The sequence below is a fragment of the Phyllobates terribilis genome, unplaced genomic scaffold, assembly GCF_046119375.1.
Source record: "Phyllobates terribilis strain yellow unplaced genomic scaffold, ASM4611937v1 Scaffold_1__5_contigs__length_1240528914, whole genome shotgun sequence".
NCBI lineage: Eukaryota > Metazoa > Chordata > Amphibia > Anura > Dendrobatidae > Phyllobates > Phyllobates terribilis.
The window spans coordinates 663,881,855-663,905,542 of NW_027362761.1; the positions used below are offsets into that span (position 1 = coordinate 663,881,855).

The 23,688-nt window shown below is 41.6% G+C and overlaps 1 protein-coding gene across 4 annotated transcripts in view; it reads left to right on the forward strand.

The window, feature by feature from the left end:
• CRTC1 (CREB regulated transcription coactivator 1) overlaps window positions 1–23,688 on the forward strand; it is a 581,448-nt gene that overhangs the window by 299,591 nt on the left and 258,169 nt on the right. For all 4 annotated transcript variants that reach the window (XM_073684981.1, XM_073684999.1, XM_073684990.1 and 1 more), the window contains exon 6: window positions 11,898–11,983. In XM_073684981.1, the coding sequence (XP_073541082.1) occupies window positions 11,898–11,983 (86 nt within the window). The remainder of the gene's footprint in view (window positions 1–11,897; window positions 11,984–23,688) is intronic.

Genomic DNA, 23,688 nt, shown 5'->3' on the forward strand with positions numbered 1-23,688 from the left:
GTCTGCAATATATTCCAGCCAAATATACACTCAAATGTCACTTCTTCCCTTCCAAACCCTGCCATTGGTCCAAACAGAACCTTTTGACTATATCTGGGGTATCGCCACACTCAGAGGAAAGTGGCTAATGAACTTTCGGGTCCACTTTTTAGTGTTAACCTTTGCAAAAGTGAAACATTTGTGGCTGAATCAACATTTTCATGAAAATAAAAATTTTTAGTATGACAACCTAATGTTATCAATTTCTGTGTAGTACCTGTGGGTTCAAAATGCTCATTATACCCCTGGATAAAATACTTTAGTGGTGGAGCTTTCAATATAGCATTACTTGTTAATGGTTTCTGCTGTTTAGGCACCTTAGGAGCCCTGCAAATGTGACATGGTGCCTGCAATCTATTTCAGCCAAATTTGTGTTCCAAAATTCAAATGGTGGTCCTTCTCTTCTGAGCCCTACTGTTTGTCCTATCAGAGGTTTCTGATCACATGGCATATCAACGCGCTCAGAATTACGTTAACTGGGTAACAAATTCTGGAGTCCATTTTCTCGTGCTATCCCTTGTAAAAGTGAAAAATTTGTAAAATTATTATTTTTTCAATCCATTTTGCATAAATTCCTGGACAACACCTTAAGGGATAACAAAATTCCCGACAGCAGTTTTGATTTTTTTAAGTATTTGAGGGGTGTGGTTTTTAAAATGGTAAACCCCTTTAGGGAGTTTGCAATATATAGGCCCCTCAAATTCAATTACATTCTGAATGGGACCCTAAACAAACAGGTTTTCTAAATCTCTTGAAAATTTGAAAAATTGCTGCTAAACTTTTAACCCTTATAGCATCTTAACAAAATAATATAACATTTGAAAATTGATGCAGATGTAAAGTAGACATATAAGAAATGGTATTTAAGGATATAAAGATTGAAAGTTTGAAAATAAAATTTTCACCAAAATTCCAATATTTTCACAAATAACCGCAAAACATATTGATCTACATTCATCACTAAGATCAAAGAAAAAACCTGGGAGTCTGAACTGAAACGTAAATTGATGTGCGTGCAAAATGTAAATGCATGTTCACATAGGGCCACTAGACAGAGAAAAACCAAAAACAAGCAAAATACCCAAATAACTGGAAGTAAATGGGTAAATCCCACAGTGCAAAAATAATAATAAATAATAAAGGGTATTTAGTTAACATAATTTTGATCAAAATAATGTAAAAGCCATCCCACCAACGTCACGGTAACCCTTATGGGACAGTCCTAACTCTAATATTAAAACCTTAACATTTGTCAAGTGACATACAGTACAGACCAAAAGTTTGGACACACCTTCTCATTTAAAGATTTTTCTGTATTTTCATAACTATGAAAATTGTACATTCACACTGAAGGCATCAAAACTATGAATTAACACATGTGGAATTATATACTTAACAAAAAAGTGTGAAAAAAACTGAAAATATGTCTTATACTCTAGGTTCTTCAAAGTAGCCACCTTTTGCTTTGATGACTGCTTTGCACACTCTTAATTCATAGTTTTGATGTCTTCAGTGTGAATGTACAATTTTCATAGTCATGAAAATACAGAAAAATCTTTAAATGAGAGGGTGTGTCCAAACTTTTGGTCTGTACTGTACCTCCCCTCATATAGTCACAGTTATTAAACTTGGGGATTATTCAGGTTGAAAAAAATGAATGCTTAGCGGTGGTCTTTCTGCAATGTACAAATGTATGAGGGGTTAGTGCAGAGATCTTTTTACACCTAAGGCTGCATTGGTGACAAGGGGGAATCCTCTTCATTGAGGAAAGAATGTTTAATCATAGTTATAGACTCAAATTCTCTACTTTTAAGGCTATGAATCTCTCTGCCACATGATGTTGTAATGGTTGATTCACTCCAAAAATATTACAACAGGTTAATGGGTACTAAATTCTGTAATGGAGCTGTGATCCAGGGAGCTAATCTGATTGCCATAAATGGAGTCAGTAAGGATTTTTTCCCCTAAAATAAAGTTATTAGCGTCTGTACCATGGAGATTTTATCTTCCTCTGGATCAACATTTTGTGCTATAGGTTGAACTCGATAGACTTAAGTCTACCTTCAACTTTTAAAACTATGAAATAATAAGTTAATAAATATAAGTTTCAGTATAGACCACTACCCATTCTGTCTTATCTGCTACCGAAGACATCTTAGCATCTCGGCATCACTAAGCAACTCTCTGGAGACCAAACAGGAGATTAAGCATGAAGCACTCCCCATTTTATCTGATTGGTGTTGAAGATAAGTGTCCTCCAACCATGTTTTAGCTGCTCAGTGCTTCTAAGCAATAAACCAGAGCCAAATCTTTTTGTGATTGTATTTACTTTTTTGTTACTCGCTGTCATTTAATACAAAACAATAATCTAATTATTTGCTGTATCATATTATTTTCTGTATTACCATCATTACTACAACCAGTTTGACCATTGACCACGCTCATGATGCTTTAGTTATACTTTTGCATCTTTTTGTTCTGTTCAAACTCTGTAAGTCTTTCCCTGTTTCTTTAAGGTTTTTACCAAAATTCTGGCTTAAAATACCTTAATATATTACAGGATTTTTGTTAAATCGGAATTTAAGCAAAAATATTGTGACTTTTGGCATTTTCACACCTGTTTGGGGCAGCTTTGCCAATTTACGTTGACTGGCATACATTTCTTCCACATGCGCATGCCAGTTAATAGATGAGCTTAATTCATAATGTATGGACTAGCTAATGTACGATGTGAATAATTAATCAAGAGGGGCACACCATGTAATAGATTAAGCGCATCTCTTAACTGGTGTCCACCTCTTGATTAATTAGGCTCTTCATACACCAGCTAGCCATTATTAAGACTGTGGTGCGCATGCCAGTCTTAATGAATTGGCTCTTTAGTATTTTTATCTCAACAAGTGGGACTCTCCCCTCAAAAATCACTATTTTATACTCCATAAATATATACTTTACTTAATAAAAAACACTAGTGCCCATTTCTTTTTGTTTGTTTTCGTTTCTGCGTATACCTTTTCAAGTACTTATACACACTGGATGGCTGTTTTTTAAACCTTTCATAAACAGCATCATCTGTATCTTAGTAAGAAGGTACTGTATACCACGTTTTAGATACTTAAAACTTATATTCTGTCATAGTGTCGAGGCTTCTCACAACAACCCGCATATAACCAATATGCATACCATTCCTTATACTATATTATGCTATGTGCCGCGCTGTGGTGCTCAAATTAATTATTCATATATTCTGTATGCCCTTATGACAGGTAACTGTGCCTTCAGTGACTTGCCTCCTATTTTACATAGCATATGCATTATGTGGGATTAGAAAAAAAAAAGTGCATCAAGCAAAATGGAGCAGACGCTGTAGCATCTATCACTTGCCGATTCTTGCTACTGCGCAGGCACCTCGGCTATTTTGTTAAAGCAAAAAAAATTGTCTCCAGCAAAATTGCCGCGGTGCTTGCACAGTAGCATCTATCGACAAGTGATAGATGCAACAGCGCCTGCAGGGGCACCATTTTCCTGGATGTCTTTTTTTTTTTTTTCTAACCCCACATAATGCATATACTATGTAAAATAGGAGGCAGGTCAGTGAAGGCACAGTGACCTGTCATAAGCGCATATAGATGAATATGTAAGCAGAGCACCACATAAAGCCGTGCCACAGGCTACCCCGAAGCACCAGAATCTGATTATATCCAAACTGCAAATAAACATTAAACAAGAACCACAGGAGGGATTTCAGCAACCAAGGTATAATTTTAATCATTGTAACAACGCCAACCTGACAGTGTATGTAGCTTACTTAGCACAATTCTGCTAACAGGTGCACTTTAAGCAAGTTGAAGATGAAATAATCTCTAAAAGGCCTAAAGTTAAAGATGACACATTTCCTTTGTATTTTAGGCAATATATATATATATATATATATATATATATATATTACTCTTTTACATTTTAAAAATTACAAAAAAGAAAATGGGCTGATGTAAAAGTTTGGGCACTCTGCATGATTAGTGCCTAGTAGCATCCCTTTTTGTAAGTATCACCGCTTGTAAATGTTTTTTGTAGCCAGCCAAGAGTTTTTAAATTCTTGTTTAAGGGATTTTCATCCATTCTTCCCTGGAAGATTCTTCTAGTTCTGTGAGATTCCTAGGTCTTCTTGAATGCACTGCTATTTTGAGGTCTAGTCATAGATTTTCAATGATGATCAGGTCAGGGGATTGTGACAGCCATTGTAAAACCTTCAGATTGCTCCTTTTGAGGTAGTCTATTGTGGATTTTGACGTGTGTTTAGAATCATTATCCATTTGTAGAATTCATCCTCTTTTCAACTTCAGCTTTTTTAAAGATGGTGTTATGTTTGCATCAAGAATTTGTAGAAATTTCATTGAATCCATTCTTCCCTCTACCAGTAAAATGTTCCCTGTGCCATTAGCTGCAGCACAACAACCCCAAAGCATGATTGATCCACCCCCATGCTTAATTGTTGGCAAGATGTTCTTTTCTTGAAATTCTGTGCCCTTTTTTATCTCCACACATACCTTTGACCATTGTGGCTAAAGAGTCGGTCCACAGGACTTGTTTCCAAAATGTTCTGACACTGAATTAATTTGTTGGTAAGGACACTGGAGAGGTTTTCTTCTGATGACTCTTCCTTGAAGGCCATATTTGTGCATGTGCCTCTGTACAGTAGAACAATGTACCACAACTCCAGAGTCTGCTAAATCTTTCTGAATGTCTTTGCAGTCAAGCGGGGGTTTGCCTCTCTAGCAATCCTACGAGCAGCTCTCACTCAAATTTAGCTTGGTCTTCCAGACCTTATCTTGACCTCCACTGTTCCTGTTAACTTCCATTTTTTAATTACATTTCAAACTGAGGAAAGAGCAACTTGAAAATGCTTTGCTATTTTATTATAGCTTTCCATTTTCATTTTTAGATTGTTAGACAGCTGCTTAGAAGAACACATGGCTGCTGTTTTTTGGCACAAGGTTAGAGGAGGCTAGGTTTTTATAAAGCTGGGAAATTTGCATGACTTAGCCTTTCCTAATGATGATAGTGAACAAACCAATCTAAAGTTTGAAACATAGGTGAGCTTATGATTTCTTTTTTTCACCTCAATAAAATAGTCGCTTAAAAACATAGTTATATATAAATTTTATTACTTTTTTATTTTTAAAATTGGATTTATATTTGTTAGGTGGTGCGATGGTGCTTTTCAGCTGATCACAAACCATGCTATAGCACTGCCTGAAACAACCTTAATATATATGTTTAGTCTTAAGTGAGATGCAAACTGTTCTGCATTCAATCAATTAAGTGAACCTGTCATTTCCCCAAATGCTAATAACCTGTAATTATGAGAAAGCTGCATGCCCACTGCACCGAAAGCCTTGCTGCTGGGAGGAAATAAGTTTCATTTCTCCCAGAGGCGCGGCCGGCGCGGTTTCAGTCTCTACTTAGTATACAGTGAGCAGCAGCTGTAAGAATACTTTAGCATGTTGACGGACAGCCGTCTCTACACTTAAAATGCTATTAACCTGCACATTATCTGCAGGTTAATAACATTTGGGGACATGACAGGTTCCATTTAAGATTCACCTTTATTAGTTGTAATTTGTGTTTCATTGATTACGTTTTGAACATGCACTTCATTCTCATTTCCTAGTTCTCTGGAAAAATTACACTAGCTCAATTTTTTTCATACAGTGTCTGATATACACACCATGACCTTCGTGGTTTCCCATTTTGATCAATACCCATGACAATTTTGATATTTACTGCTACTTCAATATTTGTTGTTTTCAGAATGTAAAAGATATTTAGAGCAGATCCGTCACCAGATTTTAGATTTTACAGCATCAGGGGCATAATGACCGCGGTTGCAGAGGTCGCCACTGCCCCCGGCCCCGTGCTGGTGAGTGGTCCATCGACGCCAGCAGAAACTTAAACTGGATGTGCATCTTCAGACAATATGCGCTGTCGGCCAATCAGAGGCCAGCAGCTGACGTCTGCATGCACGTGACTGGGTGGCGCATGGTAGTGACGTCGTGTACTCCCATTGCTTGCACGCTGAAGTCAGCTGGTGGCTTCAGAAGACAGCATTGATCGATTGGCGGGGGAGCAGAGGATAGGTGAGTATAATGGTTTATTTTTGTTTTCTATGCATAGAAAAGGTGGCTAACGGACGCATAGTTGATGGGAGGCATGTATCACTGATATGGCTGATCTCTGTGGTGTAACCCGGAATGTTGCTCTAGTGCAAGTAAGCACTAAGAGGACTGTTTGGTGCACCTGGGACCAGGTTACGGATAGTTTGAGAGATGGGCGGGTCTTGCTACCCACATACCTCACCTCTGGGAGTGGTTGAGGTATAAAATGGAGGCCGTTGTTTGGCACATGGTCTGTGTGTTTGGAGGGAGAAGGCCTCCTGTGTGTTGTGGTCTCCAGACTGAGCCAGTGGACTTGATGCTGTCCAGCCTGTGTGCCCACAGGACTGGATAACCAGAGACTTAGCCTTAAGGACTCTTTACTTTGTTTTTGCCTGAACTAAAGGTTGTTTGTATTCCTTTTTGCTTTTGTCTGGTTTATGACGTAATAAACCGACATGGACATGTAAAGGAACATGCTTCCGGTTTGTCTTTCGACGCACCTTAGTGAGTAGAACCCCTACAATTGGTGTTGGCAGTGTGGGCAGCGTTCCCAGCAGATACGTGTGACTGCTACAGAATGGACTGCATTTCCTGGGCGAAGTCTGCTAAAAGATATCAAGTGACGCCAGACAAAATGGAGGACCTACTGAAACATTTGGTTCAGGTGCAGCAGGCACAACACCAGCAGCACTAGCGATTATTTCAGCAGCAACAAATGGCGCAACAAGAGACCACTAAGCTGCTGATGCAGCAGATACAGCTCCAGAAGCAGCAGCAACAGGATCAGCATCGTCAGCAGCAGCAGATCGAGGTACTTTCAGAGGCGATGCATGGCACAGCGACAGCTCTGACAAGGTCACTAAACGAGTTTTCCATCTGAAAGGCAGTAAGGAAAGCCCTGCAGAAAATGACCCCAGGGGATGACACAGAGGCCTTCCTGACCGTGTTTGAAAGGGTCTCCGAGAGGGAGAGACTTAAGTCAAAGCAGTGGACTGAGGTGCTGGTGCCATACGTGATGGGGAAGCCCCAGAAGGCTTACTATGATTTAGCTTTGCAGGACGCCAAAGAGTATGGCAATCTAAAAACTTATATTCTGGCATGCTTGGGGGTGACTGTCTGTCAGGGCACAGCGAGTTCACCGCTGGGCGTATCACCGTAACAAACCCCCTCACTTCCAAATGTTTGACCGTTTGCACCTGGTCCAGAAGTGGCTGCAGCCGGAGTCCTTTACGCTTGCGCAAATGGAAGAGCGAGTGGTGATGGACCGATTTGTACATTCCCTGCCGAGACAAATACAGACTTGGGTTGCCCAGGGTGATCCCCGGATTGCCGATGAACTGCTTTGACTGGTTTAGAGATACCAGGGGGTTGAGGGTTCCATGGGAAGGCAGCCCACTCCATACTGGGGGTCCCAACAGGGGGCGGAGGCCCAAAAGGGGGTGGGGCATCCATGGTCCAAAGGGGCGGGGGGGTGACAGGTGATGTCATTTGCTGGAGGTGCCACGGCCCAGGCCATATATCCACCTGTTGTTCCCTGACCCCCGAGCAGATGAACTGCAGCATAGGACGTCGCTGTTCATACTATGCGTATCCGACCTGCAGTGTGAACTGTCCGCCCATTGAGGGACCACAAGCTTGTTCCGTGAAGGTGAACGGTTAGCAGGTAATGGGACTCTTGGAGTCTGGTGACCCTTGTGAGGGCCACACTACCTCTCCAGCTGATCCCAGGGAAAAAGGTTGGAGTACGATGCATGCATTCATGGCGATGTTAAGGACTACCCCATGGCCAGAGTGGACATTGAAACGGCTCACGGTACTGAGTCTCACGAGGTTGGTGTCGTCCAGGACTTGTTGCACCCCATTATTATAGGCCCTGGACTTACGTTTGTTTTGTGATCTATGGGGGAAGGGTTCAGTGTTCGCTGGCTCTGTTAAAAAAACAGTTAACCCTGAAGAAGTCGGACGGCTTTCCCTTTTGTGTTCTTGTAGGGGATGAGGGTGTAGTGTCCCCTGAGTCTGACATTCCGGAGTTAGGGGTGACCAGCGAGAATTTTGGGTTCGCCCAACATAGGGACCTAACTCTGAGGGAAGCCTTTAATAATGTCACTGTCATAAATGCGATTGCACAGGAGTCGGGGACTGACAAAAGGTTTCCCTATTTTATATTGAGTGGGGAGTTGTTGTACCATGTTACGAAAGTGAGGGAGGAGCTTGTGGAGCGGTTATTGGTGCCGGGGCCCTATAGACGGAGGGTGTTGGACATGACCCATACACATATCTTGGGAGGATATCTGGGAGTGGAGAAAACGCAGGAACGGATTGTGCAAAGGTTCTATTGGCCCAGATGTCACTGGAAAATATTAGAGTATTGCAGGTCCTGCCCTACGTGCCAGTTAACCGCACCCAACTCTCACTTTCGAAGTTCCTTCATGCCATTGCCCATCCTTGAAGTACCGTTCAAGAGAATTGCTATGGACTTGGTCGGTCCCCTGGTTAAATCTGCTCGTGGGCATCCATATATATTGGTCTTCTTGGACTATGCCACCCGCTATCCTGAAGCGATCCCCCTGAGAAACTCCTCCACCAAGAGTATAGCTCGCGAGTTAGTCCATGTTTTCTCCCAGACAGGGTTACCAAGGGAAATCCTGACCGACCAGGGAACTCCCTTTATGAGTAAGGTGATGAGGGAATTATTTAAGGTCCTGCAAGTCTCCCAACTGAGAACATCAGTATACCATCCTCAGACAGTTGGCCTCGTGGAGAGGTTCAACAAAACTCTGAAGAGTATGGTGAGGAAGGTCATAGAAAAGGACGCCGGAGACTGTGACTGTCTCCTCCCGTATCTGTTGTTCTCTATCCGAGAGGTTCCCACAGGCCTTTACTGAGTTCTCGCCATTTGAACTTCTGTATGGCTGACATCCATGAAGGTCTCCTGGATGTAGCAAAGGAAACCTGGGAAGCCGAGGTCACGCCCCACAGGAGCGTTATCGAGCACGTCGCCCTGATGCAGGAGAGGACTGCGAAGGTGATGCCCATCATAAAAGAACATCTCCGGGCACAAAAGGCGCAGGCCAGGGTCTACAACCGGTCAGCCAGAGTGTGGAAGTTCAATCCCTTTTACTGATTCCTACCATGGAAAGTAAGTTCTTAGCCAAGTGGCAAGGGCCGTATGAAGTGGTGGAAAAGGTTGGTGAAGTGGATAAGATTCATTAACCAGAACGACATAAGCCATACCAGATATACCACGTCAATCTCATCAAGCCGTGGCAAGACAGAGAGACTGTTGAAGCTCCATGCTTGCTAGTCAAACCAGAAGGCAAGGTTGGAGGAGTTGCAATAGCGGAGACGCTGACGAAGGCCCAAAAACAGCAGTGTCAGAAGTTGCTGCAGAAGAACAGGGATTGGTTCTTGGAATTGCCGGGGTGCACAAGGATCCATAGAACACAAGGTTGTGACGGAGCCACTTGTGCGGTTGAACTTGAAGCCCTATCGGATTCCTGAGGCCCGACCTAGAGTTGATCTCCAAAGAAGTGACTCGTATGCTGAAACTCGGGGTCATTGAGGAATCTAAGAGTGGTTGGTCAAGCCCGATTGTCCTGGTCTCAAAACACAATGGCGAATGGAGATTTTTTAATGACTATCGGAATTTGAATGAGGTTTCCAAATTCGACGCATATCCGATGCCGCCTGTCGATAAGCTGATCAAGAGACTTGGGCCAGCAAGGTACATAACCACCTTGGATTTGATGAAGGGATATTGGCATATCCCCATGTCTCAGGGAGCCAAGGAGAAGACTGTGTTTTCTACACCAGATGGATGCTTCCAGTATGTCCGCATGCCGTTTGGATTGCAGGGGGCACCTGCCACCTTCCAGAGAGCCATGGATCAAATCCTTGCGCCCCACAAGAAATACGCCGCAGTATACCTGGACGATACTGTTATCTTCAGTCCAGACTGGGAAAGTCATCTGGAAAAGGTCCAGGCGGTGTTTGATGCTCTAAGGAAGGCGGGGTTTTCAATAAACCCCCCAAAAATGTGCCGTGAGGAAAGAAGAAGCCAAATACCTGGGATATGTAATGGGTAGATGCGAAATCAAACCCCAAATCACTAAAGTGGAAGCAATCCAATCTTGGCCGAGACCATTATGAAACCAGGAGGTTCATTCCAAACTTCGCCATGATGTCCGCACCCCTGACTGATCTCCTTAAGGGGACAAAATGAGCAATGGCCAAGTGGACTGCAGAGTCGGAGACGACCTTCCAAGAAATGAAAGTGGCTCTGTGTAGGCAATCGGTTCTGGTTGCCCCCCGACTTCAAGAGGGAGTTTATACTCCAAACAGACGTCTCAGATGTTGGGTTAGGAGCAGTCTTTTCCTAGGAGATACACGGGGAGGAGCACCCTGTTCTCTACCTGACTATGCAGCTGTCCTCATACGAGTGTTGCTCTAGTGCACGTAAGCACTAAGAGGACTGTTTAGTGCTCTTGGGACCAGGTTACTGGTAGTTTGAAAGATGGGCGGGTCTTGCTACCCACATACTTCTTAATGTGATTAAGGTATAAAATGGAGGCCGTTGTTTGGGACATGGTCTGTGTGTTAGGAGGGAGAAGGCCTCCTGTGTGTTATGGTCTCCCGACTAAGCCAGTGGACTGGATGCTGTCCAGCCTGTGTGCCCACAGGACTGGATAACCAGAGGCTTTGCCTTAAGGACTCTTTACTTTGTTTTTGCCTGAACTAAAGGTTGTTTGTATTCCTTTTTGCTTTTGCCTGGTTTATGGCGTAATAAACCGACATGGACATTTAAAGGGACATGCTTCTTGTTTGCCTCCTGACACACCTGAATGAGTAGAACCTCCACATCATTAAAGAACAGCAGCAGAATGGGGGACATATACTAGCATGTGGCCCAGGATTAGGGACATATACCAGAATAAGGGACGTATTACCCTGATGGGGCCCAAGATAAGGGACATATACCAGGATAGGGCCCAGGATGGGGAATATGTATATACTAGGATGGGGGATATATATCCCATGATGCAATATGTATGTATGTATGTATGTATACACATATATATCTTAGACCCACTGAAGCTTTTGTAATTGCTTTGTAAATCCATGTCAAAATTGCTGTATACGTTTTCCAGTCTTATAATAAAATTAGCATTTTGTTAATGTATACTGTTTAGTATTATGAAATCGTTAAGCCATAACAGAAGTGGGATTCTATGAGTTAGTGTGCCTTAAAGTTACAAGTTGTCTAACCACATCATAGGTCATAAATATTTGATTGTTGGGACCACTATCGATGATGATAACAGGGGTCCTGAATCTTCTGTCTCCATCAGAATTAACCAGCAGAGCAAAATCACAACTATGGCTCTATTGAAACCGTGGGGGTCCCAGCTGGGGGACCTCCAGCAATCGGATTCCTATTCTGTGGATTGTAGATTTACCCTTTTAATCACATCAGTCCCAAAACAGTACAAATATAATTGTGAAAATAATTGCATTTTTGGTGTGTTATATATTCATTTTTAGATATACTTTAGACTTTAGAAATCTTCAAATTGTGTCAAGTTATTTGTTTTTTGTAAATGAAAATATTGAAACTCTACCAATTAATACACTGCTTGCAATATACGGTAGTTACAAAAAAAGTCAAAACCTTCTGATTATTTTCATTTAAATATGTTATTTTAGTGTTGTTGCTGACTGTGCCCGGATTGGAAGATAATTCTTCAGAGACTGATAAACCACTTAACAAACAGGGATGGGACACAAAAAAGGTAGTTTCTATATGTTTGGTTTATTTTTGGTGGGGGGGGGATGTTACAGGGTAAGAGCGACGTTCTTCATTATAAATGTTTAACTGTATCTCTGATTTGCATTGACAGTATAGAAAACAATATAACTATATGCCAAAATATATTATCATTGGTTTTGGATCTAGAATCAAATATACCTCACCTCTACTCAATGGCACACAAACACCAATAAATGAAAAATTCCAAAAGATCTTTATTTCTTATTATGTGAAACATATTAAAAGCAAGAAACATGCATTACAGTCAAGCAACATTATGGACAAGAAAGATTACATACAGTCGTGGTCAAAATTTGAGACTTGACACAAATTTAGGTTGCCACAAAATTTACTGCTTCAGTTTATTACCTTATATTGACAATTTCCATTAACTAGATTGTTATGAAGAGTGAAAATATGAATGGCAAAAAGGAGTCATTCGTTGCCATGAAAATTAGCTTTAACACAAAAAAACACAATTTTCACAGAATTTCAACTGTGCCACAAAATGTTAACCTGCTTACATAATTTCACTGATCGATTTGGCTCAGGAGAAAGTGTTAACAGCTTCCTTGTCATCACTCTTTCATGGAATTTGAATTATAAGAGGAGACTGGTTGTTTTAAAAGGGGGTGAGTGCTTGAAAATATTGTTTTCTCCTGTTAATGGTTTTCTTCAAGGAAACACTTGTAGTTATCATTGTTTTGTGTCAAAAGAGTTTGACAAAGGATATTAACCCTAAATCAACCATCATCAAGATCTTTAAAGAGAGGCTCAATTGCTGTGAAGATGACTTCAGGGCGTCAAAGAAAGTTCAGCTAGTGCCAGGACCAACAAAGTGAGGATTCGGCTGCCGGATCGGTTCAACATCAGTTCAGAGCTCCCTTGGCGCTGACTGATAGCTTGCTCATCATTAGGGCCAGCTATCAGTTAGTGCCGCGAGTGTGGTTACTGCCACCGCTCTCTATACACAGAGTAGTGACTGAAGCCATGCCATCGTCATCTCTTTGACTGGAAGTCGAATGCTTCGGGGAGGAATAAAGTTAATTTCCTTCCTGCAGCTGAGCTCTAAGTGCAGGTGCTGGTTCAAAATGCTATTAAACTGCAGATTAAACCCCATATCTGCAGGTTTATAGCTTTTTTTCTACATGAGAGGTTTTCTTTTAAAATAAGAGACATACTCATTGTATATATACATTCTATATATTTCACAGTAAAGAGTGAAAGATGCCGGTGGCACTCCGAGAACAATGACAAAATCGCCAAGAAAGTCTCTTCAGGAAAATGTCTACTGGCATTTTCCTAAAGCAACTGTGCTTGGGAAAACTAGGTGCTTGTGCCGTTGTCTAAAAGTTGGCATGTGCAAATAACCTAAATAATCTAAAAACACTGAACCAAGCCAACTGTGAAAACCAATCATTGTCTGTCTGAAAACTCATGTCCACAACTGTACAACAGTACAATCACAATCTGTCAAATGTGCATCATGTGGTCTCTAACAATATCAAAGAGGCATGCGTCTTGTTCAGTTGTGTTGCGTTATTTATTTTCTTATCTCTTTGCCTCATCTATGTCCTAGCTGCTACTCTCTTTCACATCTACTGTCATTTTACACATAATGTGCATTTTCTCCACATCCGTCCCTCCCTCTCTCCTTCCCTCTCCCATGTACATCTCTTAATCCCTGATTATGATTCTGAAACACTAAAAAACATACACTACCAACATATAGCGCACAAAACGCTGACACACATCACTGAACCACCTGCTCTTTCTCTTTTGTTCTCCATCTCCCAGTTGCTGGCAACATCTCCACTAACCCTTGCTCTGAAACGTGGATCCAACAGTCGGACGCCGCCGCTTCTGCTCTCTCATATTGTGGGGTACAATTTTCACATAACGCTAGACCTGAGAGCAGACAAGGTTGAGGTGTTGGTCTTCTACTTTTATCACAATATTCTTTCCAGTTTTTTGGTACCCTCGATTTATGTTTCTTTCTTTAGAAGTCCACATTGTTTAACTCTTCAAACTTTTCTCCCTGCGAGTAGTTGTTTTGTATGGTCCTCCCGTCAAAACAAACCAGTTCCTGCATCACTTTGCTCCCTGGCTTACACACTTTTTATCCTCAGACATTTCCACTCTCATCATGGAGAATTTTAACATACACATTGATAATCCGTCCTCTCCATCTGCCACTCATCTTTTTTTTTTCTAACCTCATCCTTTAACTTTTCACAGCTTACTCTTCTACATATGAGGATAGGAATACTCTGGACCTGGTCTTTTCCCGGCTCTGCTCATTGTATGACTTTACCAACTTCCCTCTCCCGCTGTCTGACCAACCTTCTTTCCTTCTCTGTTAAGAATTGAATTCCAGCTCAGGACACTCCCACTTACCAGACATACAGAAGTCTACATGCCATCAATACCCAGCAACTTATGAACAATCTACAGTCCTCTTTAGCTCCGATCTTCTCCCTCCCCTGTCCAGACTTTGCATTGTCACATTATGTTAAGGCATTAAAAAATGCCATGGATGACGCAGCACCTGCTACACGCAGGACAACCTGACACAGACAATAGCAACCCTGGCACACGCAGCAAACATGTTTTCTCCAGGTGCGCCTAGTGTCAGTGGAGAAAATCACTTTAAGCAGAAGACTTCATCCACTTTAAGTTCATGCTTAAAGCTTATAACTCTGCTCTCCATCTAGCCAAACAAGTTTAGTTCATCATCCTCATCACATCACTATCCGACAATCCAAAACGACTCTTCAAAATTTTCCATTCCATCCTGAGCCTTAAAGTATAGGCCCCTGTCACCAACCTCACTGCTGGCTATCTGGCCACTTATTCCCTACGAAAAATCAATCATATCATTCAAGACAGTTTCGCACAATCCCCTCAGAGCCTGGATTCCCTTCCCTCCCGCATCTCAAGCTTAATTTCCACCTTTGAACCTTTTGCGAAAGAAAAAGTTACCAGGCTCCTTGCTTATTCTTGTCCTACAATTTGCATCAGTGACCCTATTCCCTCTCACCTCCCCCAGTACCTCTGCCTGGCTGTCACTGCCCACCTAACTAAAATACTTAACCTCTTTTTTTTTTCTTTCTTCCGGTATCCTATCTCTGATCACTCTCTTCTTGACCCATCACAATTCAATTTCCACTCTTTACATTTTACTGAAATTGCCCTCACTAAAGTCTCTATCGATGATTCTCCTGGATCTTTCTGCTTCATTTGACACTGTGGATCACCAGCTCCTCCTCACTATGCTTAACTCTATCTGCCGCTCTCTCCTGGTTCTCCTCCTACTTCTCTGACCGCTCTTTCACTAAATCTGTTATCTTCTATTCCTCTAATCTTCCACTTACTGTAGGGGTTCCTCAGGGTCCAGTCCTAAGCCCCCCTCCTCTTTCTTTACACCGCCCCTGTAGGACAAACCTCATGACCTGCATGCCTATATAGACTGCTTAGGAGGGTTTATCCTACTGGCAAATTCCCTTTAATCTCGTCCACTTCCTATACTATGTTTATTTCCTTTTGAAAATTGGTGCATGTATGAAGACAAGCCATCTTTTATGTTGATTGTATCAGGAAAACTAAAAATTTAAAAGGCAGAGCTTCTCTTCCAGCTTCCAGTGGTTTCTTCTTATTGGAGAAAGCTGTGGGTCACAGCACCTAGTGCTGCCAGGGGATAGTTAGTACTCGGAAGAAGTAGCTTCCGGTTCTAATGAGATGGCTGTGGGCAAGTATGTTGGAGTATCTACAGCAAAAAGGTGCAGCCACGAGCAGTCCCTGGAATCTTAACTTTGCCACCACAGTGGTGAATTTTCGGGGTAGAGTGCACACAATTACGATTGATGTTGTGACCCGACGTTGGAGCATCTGGGGCCAGTTCTGTGGATTGCGGCCTGGTTGGGCTCGGGCGTTCTGGACGAGCGCATGATATTTGAATAAGACAGAGCAGGAACGCTCATCTGGAGCTGTAAAGAGCTTGCGTGCATGCAGTGCTTTTGCAGATAACAGAAGATAACAGCCAGTCGAAGGATCTGGTGAATGAAGCCGCTCCACCATGCATTTGCCTTTTGAGGTGGGTAAGTCACAGATACCTTTTTTTATCCTTTGGGTCTAATGCTGTTTTCCTTTTTAATGCATTTTTGTTGTAGGACAGGCCTAGGAAATCACAGGCAAAACAAAGAATAAGGAGTGTGCCCTATGTAGAGTTATTACTGGTTTATGATTATAAGCTGTGTCAGAATTGTAGTGAAAAAATGCTGCCGGATGAATCCCCATTCTTTGTAAAGAGCTGTGATAAAAGCAGAAGTCGAGGACTCATTTAAAGGGAATCTGTCATCAGGTTTTGCTACCTCATCTGAGAGCAGCATAATATAGGAAAAGAGACCCTGTTTCTAATGATGTGTCACTTAGTTTACTGGGTGCAGCAGTTGTGACACAGAGTTCTTAGCTTTTTCAGCCCTACTATATTCTACATCTAACCCTGCCCCCACCAGGCTCTCTATGTACATTGTTTGTTGACAGTGAGTTGCTTTTCACAGGAGGGGGTGTGGTGGGGTGACTTGGCATGAGGCAGCTAGTCCTAGCAATGATAATGTCCTAGTGATAAAACCTTCACTGTAAGTAAACCTCACACTGTTATAACCACTACCTCATGCTGTCCTCAAAATGGTAGAAATGTGTCGGTAGGCACATAGGGCGTTTTTAAGGGATTGTCTATTGTGTGTGTTTATATGTAAAATCATCCTTAAAACCCATATTGCTTGAGAATATATGTGAATCTAATGAAAATGTAGAGTCCCTGTGGGTGGAGATAAGGGGAGGGGGAAAAATAATAAATTACTGATAGGGGTTTGTTACCAGTCTCCAAAAATAATGGAAGCAGCGGAGAATTTCCTCATAAAGCAAATAGATGAAACAGAGACTCAAGGAGAAGTCATTATTATGGGGACTTCAACTACCCTGAAATACATAGGGGAACAGAAACCTGTAGTTCCAGCAAAGGTAATAGGTTTTTGACAACTATGAGAGACAATTGCCTTTCACAACTGGTTCAGGACCCAACAAGAAGGGAGGCACTGCTAGACCTAATATTAACCAACAGGCCAGACCGCATATCAAATATACGAGTTGGGGGTCACTTGGGTAATAGTAATCACAAAATAATAAGCTTTCATGTATCCTTTAATAAGATGTGTAGTAGAGGGGTTACAAGGTCACTAAACTTCAGGAAGGCAAATTTCCAGCGGTTGAGAGATGATCTTAGTGCAATAAACTGGGACAATATCCTGAGACATAAAACTACACAAAGCAAATGGGAGACATTTATTAGCATCCTGAATAGGACCTGTGCACAATATATACCCTATGGGAATAAGCATGCTAGAAATAGGAGGAAACCACTATGGCTAAATAGAGCTGTAAGGGGCGCAGTAAGTGACAAAAAGAAAGCATTTAGAGAACTAAAGCAAGTAGGTAGTGATGAGGCATTAAATAAATAAAGAAAATTAAATAAATTCTGTAAAAACCAAATCAAGGCAGCAAAGATTGAGACAGAGAGACTCATTGCCAGAGAAAGTAAAAATAATCCCCAAATATTCTTTAACTACATAAATAGTAAGAAACTAAAAAATGATAGTGTTGGCCCCCTTAAAAATAGTCTGGAAATGGTGGATGAGGATGAGGAAAAAGCCAATATGCTAAATGATTTTTTTTCAACCGTATTTACACAAGAAAATCGCATGACAGAAAACCTGATTAGTGATGACAAAAATTCTCCATTAAATGTCACTTGCTTAACCCAGCAGGAAGTACAGCGGCGTCCAAGGTTTCATCCTCATCCTTTTCCTTGGATGATAACGAAGGCTACCCTTGTTTTCCTGGCTAACACATGGATAAGATGGTCAAGGCAGTTAAAGCCACAATTAAAATCAAGGACATTAAAGAACCCAAAACTATACAGGATATAATTAATGTTTGGGGGATTGGAGGGTTAAAGGCAGAGGTGCCTTCCTGTATGTAAAAATGTGTCCTTCCTGATAAAGGGGGAGTGGAAGAAACCTGATAAAAACTGCTTAATTCTGAAAGGGATTAAAAGGAAATACCTCTCTGAATTCAGTATTTGTGAGTGTTGGGAGAAGGCCATTTATCTGCATTTAGACCTCCTGATAAACCAATACCCGGTGGGGAAACGCATTGAGATACCTATGAATTTATATATATTTAGTGCTTTAAGCCCATAACCAGTACCATGCTCTAGTGCACTTTATGTATGTCTTGGTCTTGCGTGATCATAGTAATGTGTACCCTGTATTGACTAATGCTTTGACCTTTCATATACATGTGTTGAATGATGAGTAACATGGTGCTTGTACATATTAATGCTATAAGCATGTTATTACTAGGCATTACCTTATTTATTGCTGTTCATCATAGCGATATGTATTCTATACCGATCAACATTCCTGCCCTACGTATACATATGCCTGCATAGGATGTTGAGAGTGCGATCTGTAGCACAATATCAATTTTTTGTCTTTATCTGATTATGCCTATTGTGGATGTATCTTGATGTAATTAATGCGTTTAAACCATCAATCAAGGTCCAGTACTGAGGATATGATTTGGCTGCTACAAATGAGTTTTTGTAAATATTTATAATGTATTCTATCTAATACTGTACTGCCACCTGCTGTGACCTATGCAATACTAATGTAACACAACATGCAATACTGTTTATTCCATAAACTGCATACCCTACAGATTTGTCTTTACATTTTCACAGTAAAAGTTCTATTTACTCCCAATCCTGCTAAAATTTATTGATCTACTACCACTCCCTATCTAGTCTTGTTGGGGACTCCTAGTTACGTAATAGGGACAGACAACACGTGAGTGAGGGCGCCAATGTCGTACTATGTCGTACTATCTTATGGTGCCGACTCCTGCGACCAGGAAGGGATAGAGCAGGTACTGTCCCCCTTCCCTTTATTTTCACCTGTCACATGACCGCTGACGTCATGGAAGGTCCTTTTACATTACCGGTACCCGCCACGAAGCCAGCAGCGATGTCTGGAGCAGAGCGGGGGACATCAGAAGGTGAGTATAAGGTTCTTTTTTATTTAAATTCTTTTTTTAATTACAGATACTATGGTACCCGGGTCTGAAGGAGAGTCTCCTCTTATCCAGACCCGGGTACCATCCGCGCATTAATCGCATAAGATCCGCATGACTACATGTAGTGCGATCCAATGCAAGTCAGTGGCTGCGATTTTGCATCGAAATCGCACTAGAATTGGTCTTGCTGCGGGTTTTACCGCAATGCAAATTCGCAGCGGAAATTTCCGCATGATGTGCACAGCACATGCAGATTTGCATTGCAATAAATGGCAGACCTATTAATAGCTATTTTAATGCGTTTTCGCAGCGAAAATACGCCGCAAAAACGCATTGAAATCGCTTTGTGTGCACATAGCCTTACAATAGGGGATTGTTGGGAGAGATTTTTCTAATACTTTTCCTGTTACTGTGTTTCATAATTTACCAATGTACACTTAGTATATATTCTTGCACATGCATTTTATTCTTTTTGTTTTTTTTGTGTGGACATTTTTTTAATTATAACTAATAAAGATTATATGTCAGGGATTCACAGTGACAACACCGGGGAGACCACACAATATCCCACCGCTGCCATCAATCTGTCAGGATCGAGCAGGGATTAGCGCGGACACAATCCCGATTACTCACTACTTAGGTATCGGCAAGCGCACAGTGCGCGTATGGCATACACACCTCCGGATTCCAACGCATGGAATATGTGTATACGCCCCCATACGGTTACTGTCAGCTTCACGATAGCCCAATTTTTATTATTCGCTACCACCACCGACCCAATTTGAAATGTAATACAGGCCGGGTTGGACGCCTGTGTTCTGGTAGCGTATGGCTTCAGGGGAGAGAACGATTGCAGAGCAAAAACGAAACTATTAAATTTTATATTTAATCCAAAAGGGAGGCAGTGTTTATGAAAAATATGCAAAGATTTTACAAATGGACATTTACAGTACAGAATATACAGTTAAACAAAATAAACAGGATTAAAGAAGACTTACATACTAGACAGATCGCAGAGACTATTTCGTTTAGCTGGAGGGGGGCGTGCCAATGATTTGACTATTATCGAACGTGATCCTTTGCTTATAGAATCTATACTCCCCAGCAATGAATACTGACCCACCCTCGGCTGGATCTTTTATGCTGAAGAGGGAACCCGCCCACACACCCCCTGCGCTGACATCATGTGGGCTGGGCTCCAGCTTTCATATTTTTATTAGAATCACTAACTTCTGGGATAACTTATTGCTGGTTGATTGCAGAAACTTGCAAGCGACGCCATATTTTCTTTGTGTGTTAATTTGCATAGAAGCCACTGGCCAAAGTGTCAGCTCTTCTCCTTTGACAAACAGTATAGAGGAGAGAAGGTGGGGATTCAGGAGGGAGAGAGAAATCCTTAATATTTTCTTAGTATTTTTATGTCATGTTACTGTGTTTCATAATTTACCAATGTACACTTAGTATGTCTTCTTGCACATGCATTTTATTCTTTTTTTTTTTTTTTTGTGTGGACATTTTTTTAAATTATAACTAATATAGGTTATATTTTAAGGGTTACTTTTAATGTTAGTCCGATATTGGGAGAAGGCCCTAAAATTGATTATCCATTTCGCAAGTATCTCGCAGATCTGCTTTGCCCTTAGACGATGCCGGTGTGAAATGCACGCAGTTTCCTTACAAGGGCCTGGAAGCTGGCTGTGGCAGTCTTTAGCCACATGCAAAGCAATTTCTTTAATTATATGGCTAGATCAGCTGCAATCTCAGATTAAAAGCAAAAGTCTGTGTAATCAGATTTTGGCCATCTTTCTCACTATCCAGAAAATGGCAGAATTTTTATCGGTTGCCATGGCCAATGCTGTAAGTCTTAAAGTCCGCTTTTACACCCTGTCTAACTCTGTATGTCGGGCTCTTTGGGTGAAAAATTCATCAGGGGATCTTCAGTCAAAAAGTAGTTTATGTGGCATTCCATTTAAAAGAGAATTCCTCTTCAGGTCAGTCCTGGACGAGATTCTGGGGAAGGCAAGAAAGGCTTTCTCTCTAGTTCCTTTCAGAGAAGATCTAGACCTCTCCGTCAGGGCTATTGTGAACCTAAAGGACTTAACTCTTTGCTTGAAGGTCAAGCGTTTCAAAATGGGAATGGCATTGAAGCTCCAAAGCTTCAAAGTGTTACATGGCAATATTGTATCCCCAGGATGTGTATTACCACGTACCTATCCTTCAGGGACACCAAAAATTTATATAAGTAGCAGTGAATAGTCAGAATGACTAGTATTTATAGTTTAACGCTTCAGGCTTTCCATGTCCAACATAGTGTTTACTATGATCATTGCAGAAATGTCTGCTCATATTAGAGAAAGCTATGTTATTCTTTCTATACTTAGATGATACCATACTTCCTGGTTGTTGGAAGGACAAAGTTACATTGCAGTCAGGCAGTGAAACATCTACCCAGTAGCCTGGCATCCTTAGGATGGCTGGTAAGTGTGAAAAAAATATCAAGGATTATTCTGGAACAGAGACAGGTTTTCTTGGGAATCCTTCTGGATTCATGCAGACATAGATCCTTCCTTCCAAAAGAGAAAATAGTCAAAATGTTTAGGATTGTTTTGACATCTCATCAGGAATCCATTAATCACTCTGAGGGGTGCCACGTCATGCATTTCGGCATTTGCATTGGCATAGAGTCATTTCAGATCTCTTCAATGGGAGATACTGAAAGCAGAGAAAAGATGCAGGGGACACCTAAATGAGAAAATTTGGATCTCAAAAAATGACTCTGGAGTCCCTAGTTTGGGGGCTCTGCCAGGAGAATCTTTCACATGGAGTTCCCTGGAAAATTAGAAATCCTACAGTCATCACTACGGATGCCATCCTCAAATTTTAGGGAGTTGTCTTTGGTCAGGTTGGCTTTGGTAGAAGCCCTACCTTGGTTGGAAGGCAGCTATGTAAGAATCATTTCGGACAACAGAACAGCAGTGTTATATATATACAATAAGGGCAGCACAAGGTCTCGATCCCTGATGATAGCAGCAGGAGAGCTTATGGTGGTGGAGGAAGAAAATCTTCTGTCCCTATCTGTCGATTTTTTTTAAGGGAAGGACAATTTCAAAGCAGACTATCCACCATCATCTGAGTCAGGATGTATGGCCTCTGAATCCTGCAGTTTTTCAAAAGATAGTTTTATTAAGGGGTCAACCACTAATGGAACTCTTTGCGACAGGAGTCAACAGGAAAGTGCAGATATTTTTTTTTCCTTAATCCAGGGAATAAGCTCAAGTATTAGTTTATGCCTTCCCAAACATTTCCCTGATCCCAGTAGTATTAGGGAAGATTCAAGCCAAAGTAAACCCGATAGCTCACTTCTGGCCTAGAAGAGCGTGGTTCACTTGGTTGAAGCTAATGGCAGTGTGGAACTCATGGGTTCTTCCGGAGATGCCAGACCTCTATCACGGGTGTGTCAGATGTGACAGACAGTCGCCTTTCAGTTGGTTTTAAGAGATCTCTTCGTTTGGCCTTACAGGTACCTTCTTATAATGTGTCTCACTGTAGGACCCAGCGGCTACCTCCCTCCTGCTCTAATTAACACCCTGGCCTGGATTTTTAAATACTTTCAGTTTGCTTTTGGGAGGCGTCGGTGCTATTCACATGCTTTCCTGTGAAGCCTTGGAGCTATTGCAGTGTACTTACGTCCTCTCTGGTGTTTGGAGGATCTTTGATGTAACCTCTCTGAAGTCGGTTCAAGCTATGTTATTTTCCCCCCGTGTTTGTCTCTCCTTGCTGTCTTTATTTGTTAATGGGGACTCACTAGTGTTTATCCCCCCTTCCCAAGCCAAGGCCTAGCTCTAGGGAGATACAGGGTTTTAGGTTCCTGTGCGGCGATTGGCTTGGAACCAATATAGAGATGATAGGTGAGATTGGGTGATATCCGATCAGCCTAGGAAGTTTCCACTCCCCCTTTTCCTAGTGTCTGGGCCCCCTTCCCCTTATCCCTTTGTGTTGCGCTTAGTCTTTCCCACACCTTGCGTGACAACCTCCTTTCGCAGGGTCCAGTCTCGTGTCCCAGGTTGAGAAAATTTAATTTCATTGCATGGTGTTTGAGCTCCTTGAATCATGTTTTTTTTACAGAAACTTTAGTTTTCATCCTGGCAGGGTGTTAAGAGTGAGAAACAATATTTATATAAGGGTTTGGAAGAGTTATTATTTTTTTAAACGTTTACTTTGTGAATAATCAAGTTCTATGGGCCAGGATTTTGGAATTTTTACAGAAAGGCATGGAGTTGGGTTTGTCAATTAACACTTCTAAGGTGTAAGTATCAGCTTTGAGTGTACTTGCTGACCACCCTTGGGTAGCGAGGTTTATCAGGTTCATAGGCAGGTCTAGGCATATGGCCCTGCCTTGAGACCTCAATATAGTCTTGGATGCCCTGACTAGATTCCCTTTTGAGCCGTTACCTGAAATACAATTTAAGGTTCTAACCTTTAAAAACTATCCTACTGGTTACCCTTACTTCAGCTAGAAGGATATTGCAGTCCTATCAATAAACCAGCCTTTTT